Here is a 19,933-nt window from a genome sequence, read left to right on the forward strand (position 1 = left end):
CCAACACGGAGGCCAGGGTGAACACTTGACTTTTCAAGGTGTCGGGTTTGAGATGTAGGTCTAGCCCGTTTTGAAGGAAGGCCAATACTTCTGAGATTCCTGTCATCAGTTGATCTCGATGATGTCTGCAGGACCATCTAGAAAAAGCTGCTCAGGTGGCTTGGTAGATACGCTGCGTGGAGTGACGGTGGGAGGCCAGAATAGTGTTCTGAACCTGGGAAGAGTAACCTGCAGCTTCTGATTTTGCATGTTCAACTTCCAAGCACAAAGTTGGAGCCAGCCTAGGTCTAGATGGGCAACCACCTGCTGATGTGTTCTCTACCTGCCACCATTATAAAGTCCTTAAAGGGCAGGAGAAACCACTGAAGAGTGTGTGAGTGGCACTTGACCCACAGAGTGCATTCCATGCACACAATCGTGACAGCAGCATCAGGTCTGCAGAAACAAGACACAGGAGAGGCTGAATGAGAAAATCTTGAGTTTCCTGTCCAGAAACAGTGAGATCATAGCCAGAACTATGTCGAACATCGCCCCCAGGTGCTGTAAGGATTGAGAAGGGTGCAGATTACTCTTTTCTGGGTTGATAATGAACCCATGATCGCTCAGGCATCGGAGGGTCTGGTGGACATGTGCTTGTGTGAGATGGAAGGATGGAGCCCTGATCAGGAGGTTGTCCAAAAATGGGTAGATACACACTCCCTGCAGGTGGAGGTGTGCGATGAGACACCATTACCTTCGTAAACACCCAAGGGGCTGAGGACAGGAGGAACAGGAGTGCCCTGCACTGAAAATGTTGACAGTTGTAGGTGAATCAGAGGGATTTCATGTGATCTGGATGTATGGGTCTGTGAAGGTATGCCTCTAAGAGGTCTACTGAGGCTCGGAAGTCATTGGTAGAATCGCCTTCTTGATGGACCACAGTGAATCCATCCTGAATTTTCTTTTCTTTATTAACTTGTTTAGATGCTTCAGGTCCAGCACTGCCCTCCAGGACCCATCCTTTTTGGGAACCAGAAACAAGAGAGTAAATGCCAGAGCATTTTTGAGTTGAGGGAACTGGTTTGATGACATGAATCCACAGAAGATGTGGAATCACTTTGGTCATCCAAACATGCTTGTCCACCCTTTTGGAACATGGTGTGACTAGGAAAATTTGTGGGTAGGAGGGATGAAGGAAGTCTGGGGAATAACCTTGTGAGATTGTGCCCAAGATCCACTGATCTTGTGTGGTGAACATCCAAGCTATGAGGGCAAACTGGAGGCGCCTGCTCCCTATAGGGTTGGAGTCATAGTTGTTGTTGTGCTGTGGAGCAGAGTTGAAGGCTCTAGCTCCCTTGTTTCTGGTAGATCCCCTGTAGGGTTGACTCCAGTGGGGACAACCTGTTCCTCTGAAATTGGTATTCCTGAACTCCCCAGATTGGAAGGTAGGTTTCCCCTGAAATTGCCTCTGGTTGAGAAAGAATGAAGCGGAGGCTCGAAACGGCTTCCGGAATTCCCTTCGGGTAGATGGCATGGCCTTCTTTTTGTCCCTTGTTTTGATGAGGAATGAGTCTAAAGGAGGACCAAAAAGTTGGAACCTGAATAGGGAGAGGCAGTGAGATCAATTTTAGCATCTACCTGCCAGCTCTTGAGCCAGAGTGATCTGTGGATGGCAACCTCCGAAGCCAGGGCCCTGGACGCCTGCTGAATGCAGTCAAGACTGGAAGCCACCATAAAGATGGCTGCTTTTGCCATCTTATTAATACCCTGTCAGAGTTTAGTAATTTCTGGGGAGGTGGGGAAATGCACAAGCTCTTTGGCCCGCAAAATGGATGCCCCGGAAAAGACAGAATTAGAGGTAGCTGCCTTAATGACAGCGGCAGAGGCCTCAGGTGCTTTTTTGAGCAATAATTCATACTTCCTATGGTCTGTGGTCTTTAATTGTTCCTGACCTTCAGTATTTGAGGACCGCCACAACCATTTGCACCATGGGGCGGGGGGGGATCAGTGTAACCAGGAGAGATGTAACCTCGGGCATAAGAGAGGAGTGCTTTCTGGGGTAGCTACCAATAGGCCTACAGGAAGCTGGCTGCTGCCATTCCACCAGCATGACCTTCTTTAAAGAGGTCCAGCAAGGGAACCGAGGAGGAGGGAGTAGCAATGGACGGAAAGACATTCTGATCCAAGTCTGACGTCTACGCAACCTCTGATGGAGAAACATCATTTATAGTTCTCTTACCCTTAGACAGCACAACATTAAAGTCGGGATAATAGAACAATCAGGCAGATATAGGTGCTACTGGAGCAGTCTCTTCCTTTGATAACTCCCCTTCCTCCTTATCTGGATCCAAAGGTCCGGGGGGACTCAGGATTAGAATGGTCCGAGTCCACGCGTGGACTAATAGGAATGTTAGCGGGCAGATATATCACTGGTAAAGCGGGAGCAGGTAGTAGGGGTTGGGATGGAGGAATAGGAGCGACAAGAGGTAAAAACGGATCCACCGACTGGGTGCGAGGGTGCTTGGGCATAGGTGGTACAGCCTCCGAGGAGGAGCAATGGGAATCGTGCCTCTTCCGTCTGGCTGTAAACTTCTAGGTGCAAATCATCCCCACTCGTGAGGTGGGATGGCCTCCTGTCTAAGACTAGAGTTGGGGTAGGCCAAAGAGAGGTGTCTGAACAGGCAGGCCGTGCAGGTGGCACCAGAACTACAGGCAGGTGAGCAAGCAACTGTGGTCCAAAGGAAGAAGCTGTGGAGCCTTTGTAGCTTGCAGATAATTTGCCAGATCTGAGTGGGTTGCGGAGGGACTGAGCAGGCCAGCCAGTTCACCCACTGCAACCACCACCGGGGGTGGGGGTGGGGATCTCCACTGATGCCAATGGATTGCCCAAAGGGCTATGGTCATCCACCCCTTTGTGAGCTCCCTCTGCTGTTGATTCTGTGTGTTTCGGTTTGATAATTTTACAAACTGCTTTTATGAGCGGGCACTTGCCGAGGCACACCGAGGCTGGCAATTTCTTTTTATTCTTTTGTTTTAAATCAATCTGTTCCTTGCAGTGTTTTGATTTTTTGGAGGCTTTGTGCAGGCGCAGGATAGCCTCAGGGAAAAGGGGCTGCTGCCAGAGCGGGGATGGCCTCCGTCTGGGCAGGAGATGCCTATTTGGTGCTCAGAGGGGCATCAGCGTCCCGTTCAGTCTCAAGAGAAGTCTGGGAGCCTTTGGAGAGCGAACCCCTTAGAAGCTCTTCTGCGTGAGCGAACTCCACGTGGAGCAAATAACAAATAGGCGTGAAGCCTGCCTGAGAACTAACTGATTAAAAATGCTAAAAAGTAAAAGATACAGAGCCAATCAGTTGAGCTGAAAAAGTAAAGAAGGGAATTTGGATGGATATTAGAGAAATAATAAATAATGCATAATGGCAGCAAACTTCCTGCCATTGCGCAATCTAAAACAGGGAAGGGGTAGAAAATTGAAGAAAAAACACTCAGCAATTAGCCAGGGGAAAAAAGCTGTGGCTGAGAGAGGAATTTCACAGCCCTGCAAGTCTTGGACAGGACCAGAACTGGGGACTGGCGCCTTCTGGTGACAGGAACTAGCATATTTGAATTCTGGCCTGTCTCAAGCATACTCAGTGCCTAAGCCCACTACTGATGAGCTCCAGCACAGGGGGGAAAGCAGTTGCTTTCTGGACTGCCCCCTTATTAATAAAGCAATTCATCACCAGTTCAGCTTATTTCAGCGAAATTTGGTGAGCAGAATGTACTACATATGTCCATATACAGTCCAAGTGCTACTACCCTTGCTCTGCAGAGCAGTATATATTATCAGCAGGACCATCAAGTAATGTACTGGCTTAAAAATGCAGAGTCTTGTGTTTGTTTGAAGGATATAATGCCAATATTTAAACTAGGCAGTGGGCTTCCTTCCCCCAAAAAGGGTTTTACTGCAGCCCAATGTTGTGATCAATTTAAATGTCATAATTTCCAAGATATCAGATAATTGGAATTTCCTAATGCAAGATATCCTAACAGTTCAGTAAGTGCAGTAAAATACTAAAAAAAAAAAACTTACGATATTGTCTGTGCTATTGCTCCAGCTATGCCACCACACAGCAAATTTACATGAGTTTTCAAAACTAAGACATCAGGATTATCTAAGGAAGGCCTCCCGAGCAGGGTAGGCGCTTGGGCAAGTCCCACATTCTTTAAGGTACCAAAGGTAAAAAATGAGAAACCTGAAAGGCAAAATGTAACTTTATGGAAACATTACCTCAACAACAAGCTACAGGCACACTATGGGCAGAATTCAGCCCAAAGCTTAAGCATTTTTAAAATCTGATTGCAACAAGAGTTAAACAAGGATTTAGTTATCTCCTATTAGAATCAATGGAATTTAAAATTGCTTAACTTTTGGCTGGATCATGTCTTATATGTCTAGATAAGATAATCATGTTGTGGAATTGTATTCAGATTTTTATTAAACAAAAATTAGAATTATCACTCACATCTATTTTACTTTTTATCCCAACACACACATACTATATGGGCAAAGTCACAGAACCATTCAAAGTGCAGGATGCTCTGCTTCTAAATTGCAGGAAAAGTCTAGTGCCCTCCTAGACAGTGCAATAAGTGCTTGCAGGGAGCCAGTCTCTGTCTTCATCACTACCATTTCCTTTTCAAAATGGTCACTATGCCACAACACTTCCCTTTTCTGTCCAAGCATTTTTTTTCCACCACTGTGTAACTCGGGTAGAAAGAGTATCTTGAATGTTAGGATGGTTTAGCTTAGGAGCCTCTCTGAATTGGATTATAACACAATAAGTCTGCAATGAGCAATCTGACAAACTAAAATTAGAGGAAACTATGCAAGCTATGACTATATAAGGAGCAAGAGAGATCCTAGACAACAATGAAACAAGATGTTTTTCTTCTTAAAGATACTTACAGATGAAGTATTGAAAAGGTTATAGTAGTTCTCAACAAGCTACAGCCCTGAAGTCTAATTTGAAAATAGGTTATTTACATCCCTTCCTCAGAAATGGGCGATTCAGTATTCTCAAATATTAATGTTCTTCCAGGCCACCGAAGAAGCTAAAGTTTAGCATACAAGAAGCTTAAGATCATATGCAAATATCACTATCAGCAAGGATCAAAAATTGTTTTTTAACGCTCAAAACAGAAGCAAGCATTCCCGCACAGAACAAGCCAAGATATACATGTGGTGGAATGCTAGGCTGTGGGAATTCTGCTGCCTGTTCAAGCTTGGATTGGGATGAGGGGGCACTTCCGGTAGCAGCCAGAAAGACAGAGCTAGGCTTGTGGAATGCAAGCTTCATTTACTGGCATACGTGCACAAACTGGGGTGGTAAAGGCTTGAAGTCCTTCCGAGAAAGCCATGCTACAGCCTTCTGTCTAACCAAGCGCAGCCTCACTTCACACTAAAAGCATACCTTTCCCACTACAAATGAATAGAGAGGGGGGAAAGCAGAGAATCCAGAATATACTGAAAAACAATCCCAAAAGCCATCACTACAGGCTGCAGGAGTCATACAACCTAAGAAGTTACTAGACAAATGAGTGCAAAAAGAACCCATGTAAATACTAGAACACAGACAAACAGGGAACCAAGAGCTCTGTTTAAAATTCAAAGAATAAGAGAGTCCCTATGGCTATGCATATGTATATATTTCAATTTTTCTGTTTCACTTTGTGCTTTCTGTAGCAGTTGTAATCTTTTTTATAGCCTGCTTCATTTTGTGTGTGTGTGTTTGTGCAGACCTTTCAAACAATGAAGGACAGCCAGTAGGTGAAATAGAACATTCTCCACATCAGGGTGGCTTGGCCGTGAGGCAAGATGAGCTGGGAAGCCTGCAGGCATCCCACTCTGCTCCCTCTAACTGCCAGTGGGCATCGTCTCACTTGCCCCTCTGCAGCTTCTGCCCAGCACTGATGCCCATGCCAGCCTCAGGGGTGGGCCCAGCCTTACCTCCCTCATCACATCACCCTTTGCCATTGTATATCACAGATCGGCAGTGAGATGGAAAAGGGCGGCAAGAAGGCAGGGCTGGTCCTGTCACTGGGCCAGCCCCGCCTCCCTCATGCATGCTGTCTCCTCGCTACCCTAGCATTTTAAACTGCAGGTTGGTGGCTAAGCTTCTTCCTTACTGCCAATCTGCAGTTTAAAATGGCAAAGGGTGGGGGTGGAACAGCAGTGTCTCGGCCTCACCTCAAGGGATGCCCTGAGCTGCAAGCTGGTGCTGTGGCCGATGGCCAACCTCCGTCTATTTGGGGAATACCACACACATTATTTTAGGAAGAAAACTGGGATCCTATGACTTGCTCTCTTGGGGTTTTTGTTTTTAACTTGTGCCATTTTATGGCATCTATCTTACGCTTCGGCTCATGGTTTTGAAATATTGTAATCTGCCTTGAGCATTTGTAAGAATGGAAAGGAGGGAGATAAATCTGCTAAGCAAAAGTTTTTTTTAAAATGTTACTGTCATCAAGTTTCCCAACACAACCACCTTCATGCAGTTCCCCTTGCCCACTGATAACTGTGCAAACACTGCAGTGGAGATGAGATTTTCAGCTTATGGGAAGCAAAATGAACAATTCTGCAAACAAATGTAGACTCCAATATGTTCAGTAGCAGAGAGTCACATTTCAACCAACTCACCTGCATATGGAGCCATTCCTACGATTGTTGGCAAAAGTCCTCGATAAAACCCTCGCATACCACCTTCCTTTTGAGTAAGCCAGTGATGACAAGAATAGAAGTAACAGTTAGATATCTGTCTTTACTACAAAGCAGACATAGAACAATATCGTGAATGGGGAGAAAGCTGCCTTTTCCTTTTACTCAGGCACTCAAAATGAGCAGGTCTTTTCATGTAGTAATTCTAGGATCTGATACACTTCGTACCCTTTTCAGTGCAAACTGGACTCTTGATGGCCCAGTCGGGTTCTTAGCACTGCATACTAATGTCACTGCAGAGTTTGGGTAGCAAGCAATATTTTTGACACAGGGTTGTCCCATATCACATCTATCTTGTTTTTGTTTTTAACTAATGTTTTGTTTTTGTTTTTCTCTTGTAAACCTCCCAGAGACTTAAGTTTTGGGTGGTATAAAAATGTTAAATAAACAAGCAAGCAAGCAAGCTAGCTAGCTTTTTGGTACACCCAGCTATGTTATTTAGAACAGGCATGTGTGAAATCTTGCAGTCTCAGCAGATCTCTGAAACAAACAACCTTTCCACTCAAGGTCATAAGATGAACTTGTGTGAAGATAAAGCTATGGCATTTATTTTACAACATATTTAATTCTGCTAATAAAAAACCCAGTGGGGTGGGGGGAGAAGAGTTTTGATAGCACATGCTATAAGTATTCCATTATTTTGTTATTTTTCCTATTCTTTCTGAAGTGTGTGGGTCAAAGCACAGTCAAGAGACTCAACCCAGAAAACAAAACTATGCCCAGCTTTCTCCCACCTCCCTCTCCCACATGCAATTCAGATATCATGAGGCCAACTGCCCAACCATGATCTGACGATCAATAATGCATTGACCTCACTATTTCAGGATTTTAAAAAACTCATAGTCCAAACATGGGGATCAACTAGTTACAAAGTTAAACAAATTTTTAACATTTTAGCTTAAATTGTTCAGCTGTCAGCTTTTAATACTAACTAGTTCTAAATGGTTCACTTCAGCTCCCCCAACCCACACACTCCAGTATAAGTTTAAAATATTTGAAAATCAGTTTTCCCAGTTTTTGTTTCTGACGCACCCACTCTCTAGGACTTCACACGAATCATGTGATTTATTTACTCTGGGACATGTCTGAGAAACAGAGTATCTTCTGTGCACTTGCAGAAGAAGTTCAAAGAGCGTGGCAGCCAACTGTGCATGTTCCACTCTCCTGTAGTCATCAGGGGCACTGATCCCAACAGTGGAATAGCCACCACGGGATGAGAAGCGGGACAAATGTCCCTGGGCCTCTGGGGTCCGCCACTCACCCCTCCCTCAGGGCACCCCTTGCCTCCCTCCCAAGCAGCTGTTGAACAAAGTGCTTGCTGGCTGGAAGTGCAAGGTGCAGCCCCCCTTCCCTGGCCTGGTCACACTCCCTGCAACAGGGCCAGACACACGGCGATGCAGGGTGTGTGGCCAGCACAGAGAAGGGGCACTGCACGGCCCGAGGTAGAGTGAGTTCTGAGTAAGTTAGCGTGCTTCTGTGGGGTTATCAAAAATATATTCAGTAATTGCATCTGAAACTGAAAAATGATGCTAGTAGCCAATTGGTCATATTTCACACATTTCTCACAAATCAATTTATTTTCATCTTAACTTTCAAGTAGCTGAAAGTGAAATTATGAAACTTTTAAGTTAATATTTAAGTCAATGTTTTCATTAACTTTTCCGATGATGGCCACAGTCTGCTTTGATGTCTGAACTGGACAAACTATGGTTACTGCTGAAAATAGTGTGCATCCAAACTTAGGGACTCAAAATCCACTTCAAACTATGGAAATCTCAAACCATGGAAGGAAGAGGAGAGAAACACATGAGCCGGGGGTGGGGCTCTTCTAAGCCATTGGTTTGGCAATTGGCTATTCCCTCATGCTCAGCTCCCCAACAGAACAGAACTGTAAAACAGAAATTACAGTTATCTGCATCCCATGGGTGTTAGGAGAAATGAAATAAGGATTGCATAAGAGAACAGGGCTGCACAACTTCAGCCCTCCAGCTGTTGCTCGACTACAGTTTCCATCATCCCCAGCCTTAGTGGCCTAAGAGTCAAGGATGATGGGAGCTGGAGGGCGGAAGTTGTGCATTTGAGTTGGCAACACACAGAGCAGTATTCTAGCTACCTAGCAGAAGCCTAGTTTCTATAACAAGGGTTCGTAATCTGAGGTCCCAGGGTAAGTCCAAGTGGTCTATGGAAAATATTTGCTGCACTGAATTTAATTGCCAACAGGTAAGCTGGCATAATGTTCTAGAAAATAAATATCCTAATTATTGTTTCTTGAGTTTTTACTGAAGTCTTATGAAGATTATATAAATGGATGTGCAGGGTCAGTAGGTGCAAAAAGGGTAAGCCTACTTAGATGCTTCAAAGCAACACTAGCCTGAACATAGCAAGTTAGAAGGACAGAATGTCACCTGGAGCAACTGCTTGAACAGAGGCTTTAAGCACACATGTAGATGATTTGCCATAAAAGGTACATGCAGGCAAACACCCAAGTTTGCTAATCTGTTTCTCCTGTTGTAAATACCCTAGCTAAGCTCCAAACCCTCCAGCTGCAAATTCTAAGCACTCTTTTACATGTTAAAATAAACCTGCAAAAATCATTAAAAAAACAAAAAAGTTACCTTTGTATAAATGGTCTTAAATGTATGAATAATTCCAGTGTACTTGTGATCCCCTTTTACTTGGAATGCCAAACGTACTCTCACCATGTCAAGAGGGTACGTACAAATTACTGCAGTTATACCTTCAAAGACAAAAACACTTACTGAAATGGGCAAAGTATCAGTGAATGAAAATATCCATTGGCTGTTTTAAAACATACAGGCTTAAAACATAACTCCGCCCTCTCTTTATACTAGGATGATTTGTACTTTGACAAAGTTCTTTATGTAGACCCTTGCAGGTTTAGGGACTGACAGAGAGACATGTTGTTGTCCTATATCTGCTTTCTTTAAATAAGTGGGACTTACAAGGAATATCCATTTAGTATTGTCATGTCTTTAAAACTGCATATTTATCATGCTTATCCTAGAACCATAATCTTTTATTTCCTTTTTTTAAAAAAGCCACTCTATCTTAATGATGATGTGGAAGAAAAACGTTTGGGTACTTCTATTTTGCATTTGGAAAGCTTAAAATCCTTTGTTCTTAAAATCCCTTCTTATGGGAATGGGGGATGAAGGACACTTGCTTAGTTGAAATCATGTTCCCTGTCCCCCCTCCCCTCCCCTCCCCCCACAGCACACTCCCTGCTTCAATCTATTTGTGTTTTTCCCTAAAGAAAACTATAAGGCAATTATCCACCAATGAAGTGTTACCAGCGAGATTTGAATTACACAAGCCTCAGGAAATCCAGAGCTGAAAGTTCCCAACATAATATTTAACTCTGCCACCTCAAATACACGCATCACAATAGACTTTTCAGGGCATTTACTCTCATGCTCAGAATTTTCTTCTGCTGCTGGAAGAACTGTAAGCTTGCAAACACTAGCAACGTTTTTTCCTAACGCTTTAAAAGCTTGTTCAAATTACACTGGTACTAGCAATGCTGAAAAAACAAACTGCAAGTTACAAACCTATTGGGAATCAAAGGTGCTTGCAAATCTTTGTAACTTGGAGCCTGTGGTGCAGGCATCAAATGTAATAAGGAAGGAAGTGAGAATGAGGACATACACTTGATGCCTGCACCACATCTAGAAACCATTTCACTGTGAAATCATTCATATGCTCATTTCCTGATACATCAACCCTCAGTTTGTACTTGTTCTTCCCTGCCAGCACTTTTTACCAGGGAAAGTGTTATTGCTAACCCATATTCTCATGAAATGAATTTCCCTTCCATTTCTTCCCCTTTCCAGTTTCCTCCTCCTGTTTATCATCTTATTCCTTTCTTTTCCTTGGCCCACATAATTTTAAATTCCCCTTTCATGAGAAACTACACATCTATGGTCTTCGAAATTATTTGTGTGAGTTGGACTTTCATGTGCTGTGTACCAGGAAGAAAAAATACATTCTAGCCAACTATTTCTATCCAGAAGGACAGAAGGACTTAAAATGCATCTTGGAACCATGCATAGTGTTCTTATTTGTGATGCTTAAGAAATGATGAAGACTTTTTTCTCTCATACTAGGATTCAAGGTCACTCAAATGAAAACCACATTGCCACTCCTGAAGCCACTGCCAGAGAAAAGCTAGTACTGTATTTCTTCATGCAACACATTATTAATGTGGAATGGCCACTTTTTAAAGATGGCTTTTTAGAAGATTAGACATTAATTTAGGCAAAGTATATTGTTGGCTAATAGTTATTATGGCTGAAGGACATTATACACATATTCAGAGGTAGTACACCTAGAAGCTGGAAATATGCAATAGGGGGCCGGCAGTCACCATTATGTCTTGCTTGTAAGCTTTCCAGAGACATGTAGGTGGGTCACTGATGGAAACACTTTTAGTTCTTGCACACCATCTTGCGTGCCACAACCAGTGGGGAGAGGTGGGGAGCCCCTAAGGCCAACTTGCTCAAAATCTTTTCTAGTTACCTCAGAATACAAAGCTTCTGGATTCTTCAGGATATGATTTTATTAACTTTTATGAGATAAACATTTTTTCAAACACTTGATTGGCACTTCCAAAATTGGAGAAAACAGAACAATCTGATTAAACACAAAGGCCCTAAAGAGCCCCTGGTGGCGCAGTGGTAAAACTGCCGCCTTGTAACCAGAAGGTTACAAGTTCGATCCTGACCAGGGGCTCAAGGTTGACTCAGCCTTCCATCCTTCCGAGGTCGGTAAAATGAGTACCCAGAATGTTGGGGGCAATATGCGAAATCATTGTAAACCGCTTAGAGAGCTCCGGCTATAGAGCGGTATATAAATGTAAGTGCTATTGCTAAGTGCTATTGCTAAATAGGGATGAGCCCGGACCAGTCCGGAGGCCATTTTGAAGGCCTCCAAACCGGTCCGGACTTGAGGGCGGTCCGGCACTGCTGTGGGGGGCTCTTTAAGGGCAGGGGAGGGTGTACTTACCCCCCACACTGCGTTTCCCCCGCCGGCGCCTTCGTTTAGTAAAGCTTTTGGGGCGGCAGGATACCTCCCTGCCGCCCCTTCCCCCAGTCATCAGCAAAAGGCTTCACAAAGCCTTTTGCGCGTGCGCACGTCACATCTCTGTGTCACGTGGGTGCGCGCGTCGCAGAGACGTGACGTGAGCGCTTGACATGCGCAAAAGGCTTTGTGAAGCCTTTTACCGACGACTGGGGGAAGGGGTGGCAGGGAGGTATCCTGCCGCCCCAAAAGCTTTACTAAATGAAGGCACCGGCGGGGGAAACGTGGCGGGGGGGGGTAAGTACACCCTCCCCTGCCCTTAAAGAGCCCCCCACAGCAGTGCCAGACAGCCGGACCGTGGTTCCGTGCACATCCCTAGCCCTAAAGTTGAAAATTAAAGCATTCTCCTCAGCTTGACAATTGTTCAAAATACCTGTACTCCACCCTTCAGGACCTCGCAGGGTGGCTAGCCAAGATAAAAACTATAAATAAAAAAACCTCATAAGAATCAGCATAAAACCCCACATTCTGAACTAAAACTGAACACAATCAAGATAGCCATTTAAAAGTCTTGCAGAACAAAAGGTCTTTTTGTTCTATATATATATATATCAAGACATATGTCTCATTTTAAATTCACAGAAAAACAAAATACCTGCCATGGAACCAGCCATTAACCGGTGTATATGCCCAGAAATGCCAAGCTTCTTCTTTATCATCTACAGAAAATACAAAATTTCCAGATGTGAAAAAATCCCTGTGAATGGGATTCATTGAACAGTTCAATATCACGTAAAAGCCAGCACTTTTAAGAACTATCCATAACAGTAGATAATCTATAACTATCCATAACAGTGTGTGTGAGAGAGAGATTTTTAATCAGCAGGCTAAGTTTTTGTTTGTTTAAGCGCATATGACCTTTGTAGTCCACACTGTAGTCGTCCTCAGAACCACTGGGAATGGGACTGTAGATCAATGTTTCAGCGTGTATTTTACATGGAGATTCAATCCCTGGCATCTCCTTAAGAGCTGAGAAAGGTCCTATTAAATTTAATTAATTTAACATACTTGTATGCTGCCCAAAACAAGTCTCTGGGTGGTTTACAACAAAACAATACAAACAACAAACAAAAAGGTTAACACATTACAATAATTTAAAATTTAAAACAACGTTAAAACTATTAAAGCAAATGAACTATTAAAACACTATCTAACTAAAAGCCTGGTTGAACAAATGTGTTTTGACTCCCTTTTTAGAAGTTGTGAGAGATGGGGAGGCCCTTATTTCAGCAGGGAGTGCATTCCAAAGCCTCAGGGCAGCAATGGAGAAGGCCTGTCTCCAAGTAGCCACCAGACCAGCCAGTGACAACTGCAGACGAACCTGTCCTGATGATCTCAACAAGTAGTGAGGCTCATAAGGAAGAAGACATTCTCTTCAGTACCCAGGACCTAAGCTGTTTAGAGCTTTATAGGTTATAACCAGCACCTTGCATGTTATCCAAAAACTTATTGGCAGCTAGTGCAGCTTTTTCAAGACAGGAGTGATGTAGTCTCTCCAGGATGACCCAGAGACCAACCTGGCTGCTACATTCTGGACCAATTGTCATTTCTGGACTAACTCAGGAAACTCTTTAATCTCAGGAAAGCCACTGTCAGTGAGCATAAACAATACTAGATGGACTAATGGTCTGACTTGGTATAAGGCAGCTTCATATGATCACAGTGATTACAGTTTTTATAGTTATTACCTTTTATAGTTTTTATGCTTGTATTTTATAGTTTTTAAATTAGATTTGTTTTACATTTTTAGCTTAATATTTTTATTGTATGTTTTTTAACTTTTGTAAACCGCCTTGGGGTTGTTTTTAATGAAAGGCGGTATATAAATTCAACAATAAATAAATAAAATAAATAAGTAGAGTACATGCCTGTCTACAGAGAAGGCAACAATCAGATAGTCAGACCAGCATGGCTTGCATACTGGTAAAAGCAGCACATCTATAATAATTTTTTAAAATTCATCTATATTTATTAGCATCTATATCAATATACAAAATTACATAAAGGTAGTAATTGAACAGCAAACATTTTAAGCTACGTATTGTAGACAAAAGAGCACTTTCCCACCACCTTACCAAGCCTGCTAACTAACAAAGCGCCAGTTTGGAAAATACAATCCCCGGCACACATGATTAAGAAAGGGATGTGCCAAGAGCACACCCATCGTGACATCCTCCATGGATGTTCCAACACATTTGTTTATCGTGGGGAGAGGGCACTATTCATCCAACGGTCCCTTCTTAACACGCACTCCAGATACTGGTTTCAAATATCTGGAGCACCTGTAGAGAGGCCTTTTGGATTAACGGACCCCCAAACACCCAATAAAGGGATGTGCCAGGAAGGTGTTGGGACATCTATGGAGAATGTTACAGCAGGCACATTCTCAGAACACCCACTTCCTAAATGCACATGCTGGGGACTGTATCGTCCAATCTGGCCCAAGGAAAGGAAAAAGCACGAAACAATAACACCTTTATACTGTACCTTAGGGTACCATGCACCTATTTTATAAATGAAATTTAAACACCTTAAGGCAACATTAAAAAATGTTTATAACAATGCCAGTATTTGGTTCCAGACAGTCCTGCAGTCTAGTCTTATTTCAGTGATGGAGGGATAACTATCATTTTCCTCTAGGAGAGCTAGTAGCACACTTGTTTCTTTCCCATAAATGTTTAAAACAAACGAGCTTACTCATTATAACACCCTTTTTCTGCAGTCTTGTAACCGTTTTATTAATTCCATTGCCAACATTAAATTCTCTGCAAGGTCTCTATGCGCTCTCTTTATAGTACCCTTGACAAAAAACCAGCCAACCAACCTTGTGGAATTAACAGAGAAAATTTCTATGATGGGGGCAATACTATGCCAGTTTCCACCCCCTACACATGGCTGCAGCATCACCATATACAGGAAAAACCCTTACCATATCTTCTGACATCTCCAATACTTTCCAGAATTATCACCACAAATTTTCTTTTTTCATGTTACAGTTTTCCTTCCTTGCCACAGTGACCCACTTCAAACCTTGTGGACAAGCCTGGTGTTTCAGATCTCAGTTTATTTCAAGCACTTTGGTCAGACTAAGCCAAGATTGGTCAGTTTAGATGTCACAACTGATCTTGGTTTGCTTCCAACCACAATCGCAAGCAGAGTTCTTTCAACTTAAATGAGGCTTGCGGAGTGGGGGCATGCTCTCCCAAGGCTCAAAGACATTGCACGCAATCAAAATTTAACCATCGTTCCACGCAACGTGTGAACCAGCCCAGTAAAAGGCAATTGTGGCTACCAATGTCACCTGAGAGCCTAATAAGTAAAGAGGGGTCCAGAAGCACACCCAGATTGTGAAAATGCACCTTCAACAAGAATGTGGGATCCCTTCTACAACAGGTAATTCCACTGTCCACCTTTTGTTGTATCTAGCAAGTGTTAGCAATTCTGTTTTGCTCACATTCCACTTCAATGCATTTGCCCTCACCCAACTCACATTTTGCACCACTTTTTTTTAAAATTGGGCTTACACATCCAGGTGGGCTGTGAAAGACCTTCCAAAATATTTAGTTTACAAATACTTATTTAGTACTGTAAAACTGTTTATGCTTTCCCCGGCAAAATTGATAGGGCAGCACCCAGTCCATTTAGTCATGCCTGACTAGTCTGGATGCTGCCCACAGTATTTACCCTTTTCCATAAACATAAAAATGGAATGTGAATACATAATCCAAAAAAGTTCTCTTGAAAAAGTTTCAATCAATTGCTTAATTACACAGCATGGTCTAGCAATTTACAAGTTTTAAACAACTATGAATAGTGCAACTTGAAAAGTAAATGAGATAGATCAAATAACCTTTTTATATTGGCCAAATGCTGTAAACTGAATTGCACCATACGGAAAGATTCTAATCATCATTGCTCCATTTCCTTTATAGAAGCCCAGGTAACCCTCCTTTTTCGGAACAGCACACAGTGTAGAAAGCACACCTATCAGCAAAACAAAAATACATTTAAGAGTTACAGTGAAACAGTACCTGTACTCACTTCAAGTAATACTAAGAACTTAAGAACAGCCCTGCTGGATCAGGCCCAAGGCCAAACTGGTCCAGCATCCTGTTTCACACAGCGGCCCACCAGATGCCTCTGGGGAGCCCACAGGCAAGAGGTATGTGTAGACGTGTTCTCCATGAATTGATCTAAGCCCCTTTTAAAGCCGCCCAAGCTGGTGGCCTTCACTACATCCCATGGCAAAGAATTCTATCGATTAATTACGCGCTGTGTGAAAAAGTACTTCCTCTTGTCATTGCTAAGTTTCCCAACCTTCAGTTTCATGGGATGACCTCCAGTTTTGGTGTTGTGAGAGAGGGAGAAAATTGTATCTCTGTCCACTCTTTCTACTCCATGCATAATTTTATACACCTCGATCATGTCACCCCTTAGTTTCCTCTTTTCCAAAGCAAAGAGCCCCAGATGCTGTAGCCTAGCCTCATAAGGAAGGTGCTCCAGGCCCCTGATCATTTTGGTTGCCCTCTTTTGCACATTTTCCAGTTCTACAATATCCTTCTTAAGATACAGTGACCAAAGCTGTATGCAGTACTCCAGATGTAGCCGCAACAAAGATTTGTATAAGGACATTATAATATTAGCATTTTTATTTTCAATCCCCTTCCTAATGATCCATTGCGTGGAATTTGCCTTCTTCACAGCTGCCGCACACCGAGTCGACACTTTCAACAAGCTGTCCACCTCAACCCCAAGATATCTCTCTCCTGGTCAGTCACCAACAGCTCAGATCCCATCAGCATATATGTGAAGTTGGGGTTTTTTGCCTCAATATGCATCACTTTACACTTGCTTAAATTGAACCACATTTGTCATTTTTTCACCCACTCCTCCAGTTTGGAGAATTCTTTTTGGAGCTCCTCACAATTTGTTTTGAATTTCACTACCCTAACTAGTTTAGTATCATCTGTGAATTTGGTCACTTCTCTGCTTACTCCAACTTCTAGTTCATTTATGAACAAGTTAAAGAGTATTGGTCCCAGTACGGATCCCTGGGGGACCCCACCTCCTACTTCACTTCATTGTGAAAACTGTCCATTTATTCCTACCCTCTGATTCCTGTCCTTCAACCAGTTACCGATCCACGCATGAACCTGTTCCCTTATCCCATGACTGCTAAGTTTACACAAGAGCCTTTGGTGGGAAACTTTGTCAAAAGCTTTTTGGAAGTGCAAGTATACTATGTCAAGCAGATCACCTTTGAACACATGCCTGTTGATACTCTCAAAAAACTCCAAAAGGCTAGTGAGGCAAGACTTGCCCTTGCAGAAGCCATGCTGGCTCTCCTTCAGCAAGGCCTTTTCTTCTTTATGTTTAACAATTTTGTCCTTAAATATGCTTTCTATCAATTTACCAGGCACCAAAGTTAAGCTGAACGACCTTTAATTTCCCTGATCCCCCCGGATCCCTTCTTGAAAATTGGAGTCACATGGCCTACTTTCCAGGCCTCTGGTACAGAGCCTGATTGTAGGGACAAGTTACATATTTTTGCTAGGAGATCAGCAATTTCACATCTGAGTTCCTTCAGAACTCTTGGGTAGATGCCATCTGGCCCTGGCATTATGTTAATTTTTAGTTTTTCAAGACAGTTTAAATCAGTGTTTCTCAACGTTTTTGGAGTCATGGACCAGTACATTATTCATGTGCAGTTTCCTGGACCAGCAGTTAGTAAGGGGGTCACCCCCTTCCTCTCCAACCCCACCCCCAGACACCCCCCAAAAAACAATTTTGGGTAGCTGTCCAGAGATCATTTCCAGGCAGCCCTCACTGCTGGGTAATGTTCATTTTGAGGAAGTGAAATTAACATTATCCAGCAGCGAGGGCTGCCTGGAAATGAGCTCCAGAGATCTCCCGCTGGCCCTCCAATTTTTTTTTTTGGGGGGGGGGGGGATGTGTCATTTTTTATTAGTGATGCCTCATTGACCGGCACCAGTCCACGGACCGGTGGTTGAGAAACAATGGTTTAGATCATCTTCTCTCACCACCTCAAACTGGCCCAGTTCTTCAACCTCTAAACCTAAGAAGCTCAATTCGGGAGAGGGTATAAGCTCAGTATCCTCCACCATGAAGACAGATGCAAATAACTCATCCAGCTTGTCTACATTCCCCTTATGCTCCTTAATAATACCTTTCACGCCCTCATCATCTAAGGCTCCAGTCACTAGGGATGTGCACAAACCAATCCAGAGGTTGGGCCGGTTTGACAGTGGTGGGGGATTACCTTTAAAGAACAGGGAGGATGCTCATTCCTCCCCACCGGTGCGTAACGATAGGGGGGCAGGGGGGCACGTGCCCGGGCGCCACCCCGGCGGGCCACGTGGGGGGCGCCAAAAAGTGGCTCCCCCCTCCCCCCGGATCGCCTGCTGAGTGTGGTGGCGGGCGTGCGGCAGCGATTTGGTGGTGGCGGGTCGCTCGCGGCCTGACGAGTGACGCCGGGCCAGGAGGAAGGCTCGGCGTCGTTCTGCGGCCTGCACTCCGTCCTCGGCCGCGCTACAGCCCATCGCCGCCACGCCAGCCACCAGCCAGCCACCGCCGCACTCGGCAGGCCGCGGGCAACCCGCCGCCACCCACCACTGCCAAATCGGCGCCGCACTCGGCGGGCAACCCGCCACCGCACTTGGCGGGCGACCCGCCGCCACACGCCACCGCCGAATCGCTGCCACTGCAAGCGATCTGCCACCTGGGGGGCGCCGCCGCGCCCTCACAGGTATGTGGAGGCCGGGGGGCGCGCAGGGGGGCGCCATTTCAGGGCCGGCCAGAGCTTGCCCTGGGCGCCGTTTCCCCCCAATACGCCACTGCTCCCCACCCTGCTGTCACCTTTTTCAAAACCACTGGCGTGGGGAAGCAGCATACCTCCTTGCCTCCCCAGTCAGCATCGGACAGGAAGGGGAGGTAAGGAGTTATGCTGCTGCCATGCACCAGCAGGGAGGAGAGCTGGTCTTGGGGTAGCAAGCATGAATGGCCCCCTTAGCTAAGCAGGGTCCACCCTGGTTTGCATTTGAATGGGAGACTACAGATGAGCACTGTAAGATCTTGCCCTTAAGGGATGGGGCTGCTCTGAGAAGAGCAGAAGGTTCCAAGTTCCCTCCTGGAATCTCCAAGATAGGGCTGAGAGAGACTCCTGCCTGCAACCTTGCAGAAGCAGCTGCCAGTCTGTATAGACAATACAGAGCTCGATGGACCAGTCGTTTGACTCTGTATAAGGCAGCTTCCTATGTTTTAGAGAGAGCGCCGGTGGGGGAAATGCAGCAGGGGCGGGGGATGAGCACCCTACCTGTTGCGTAAAGGTAGCCCACTGAATGCCGATTTGTGCACATCCCTACCAACCACCTCCCTAGCAGGTTTTCTATTTCTGAAATATTTAAAGAAGTTTTTGTTATTCCCCTTGACACTTCTAGCTATATGCTCCTCAAACTCTCTTTTTGCATCCCTTATTGTCTCCTTGTCACCTTAAGTGGCACAGCGAGGAAATGCTTGACTAACAAGCAGAAGGTTGCCAGTTTGAATCCCCACTACTACTATATCGGGCAGCAGCGATATAGAAAGATGCTGAAAGGCATCATCTCATACTGCATGGGAGGAGGCAATGGTAAACCCCTCCTGCATTCTACCAAAGAAAACCACAGGGCTCTGTGGGCGCTAGGAGTCAAAATTGACTTGACAGCACACTTTACCTTATTGTCTCCTTGCATTCCTTTTGCCAGAGTTTATGTTCCTTCCTGTTCTCTTCATTTGAGCAGCACTTCCATTTTATGAAGAAGTCTTCTTCCCTTTTATCACTTCCCTGACTACTTGTTAGCCATGCTGGCATCCTCCTGAGCTTGGTGGTACCTCTCCTCCTTCTTGGTATACATTCCAACTGAGCTCCTAATGTTGTGGTTTAAAATATGTTCCATGCTTTCTGGAGTGATTTGACCCTCCTGACTTGCCCTTTCAACTTCCTTTTTACCAATCCCCTCATTTTTGAGGAGTTTCCTCTTCTGAAGTCAACATCTGTGTGGAACTTCCTTGACAATTCTCCACTCACATACATGCCAAGCTGGA

At 44.4% G+C, this 19,933-nt stretch overlaps 1 protein-coding gene across 4 annotated transcripts in view; it reads right to left on the bottom strand.

Annotated features, from left to right (window-relative positions):
• The window catches only part of SLC25A16 (solute carrier family 25 member 16), a 42,338-nt gene that overhangs the window by 9,486 nt on the left and 12,919 nt on the right, over positions 1-19,933 (bottom strand). For 2 of the 4 annotated variants that reach the window (XM_053305341.1, XM_053305342.1), the window contains exons 3-7: positions 15,681-15,814; positions 12,426-12,489; positions 9,349-9,470; positions 6,656-6,722; positions 4,049-4,211 (exon numbers count right to left, since the gene is read on the bottom strand). In XM_053305341.1, coding sequence (XP_053161316.1) covers positions 4,049-4,211; positions 6,656-6,722; positions 9,349-9,470; positions 12,426-12,489; positions 15,681-15,814 — 550 coding nt within the window. Of the gene's footprint in view, positions 1-4,048; positions 4,212-4,924; positions 5,071-6,655; positions 6,723-9,348; positions 9,471-12,425; positions 12,490-15,680; positions 15,815-19,933 lie in introns of those variants that run through there. The other 2 variants (XR_008318715.1, XR_008318716.1) reach the window with 2 other exon arrangements.

This window comes from Hemicordylus capensis, chromosome 3 (genome assembly GCF_027244095.1).
Source record: "Hemicordylus capensis ecotype Gifberg chromosome 3, rHemCap1.1.pri, whole genome shotgun sequence".
Lineage (NCBI taxonomy): Eukaryota > Metazoa > Chordata > Lepidosauria > Squamata > Cordylidae > Hemicordylus > Hemicordylus capensis.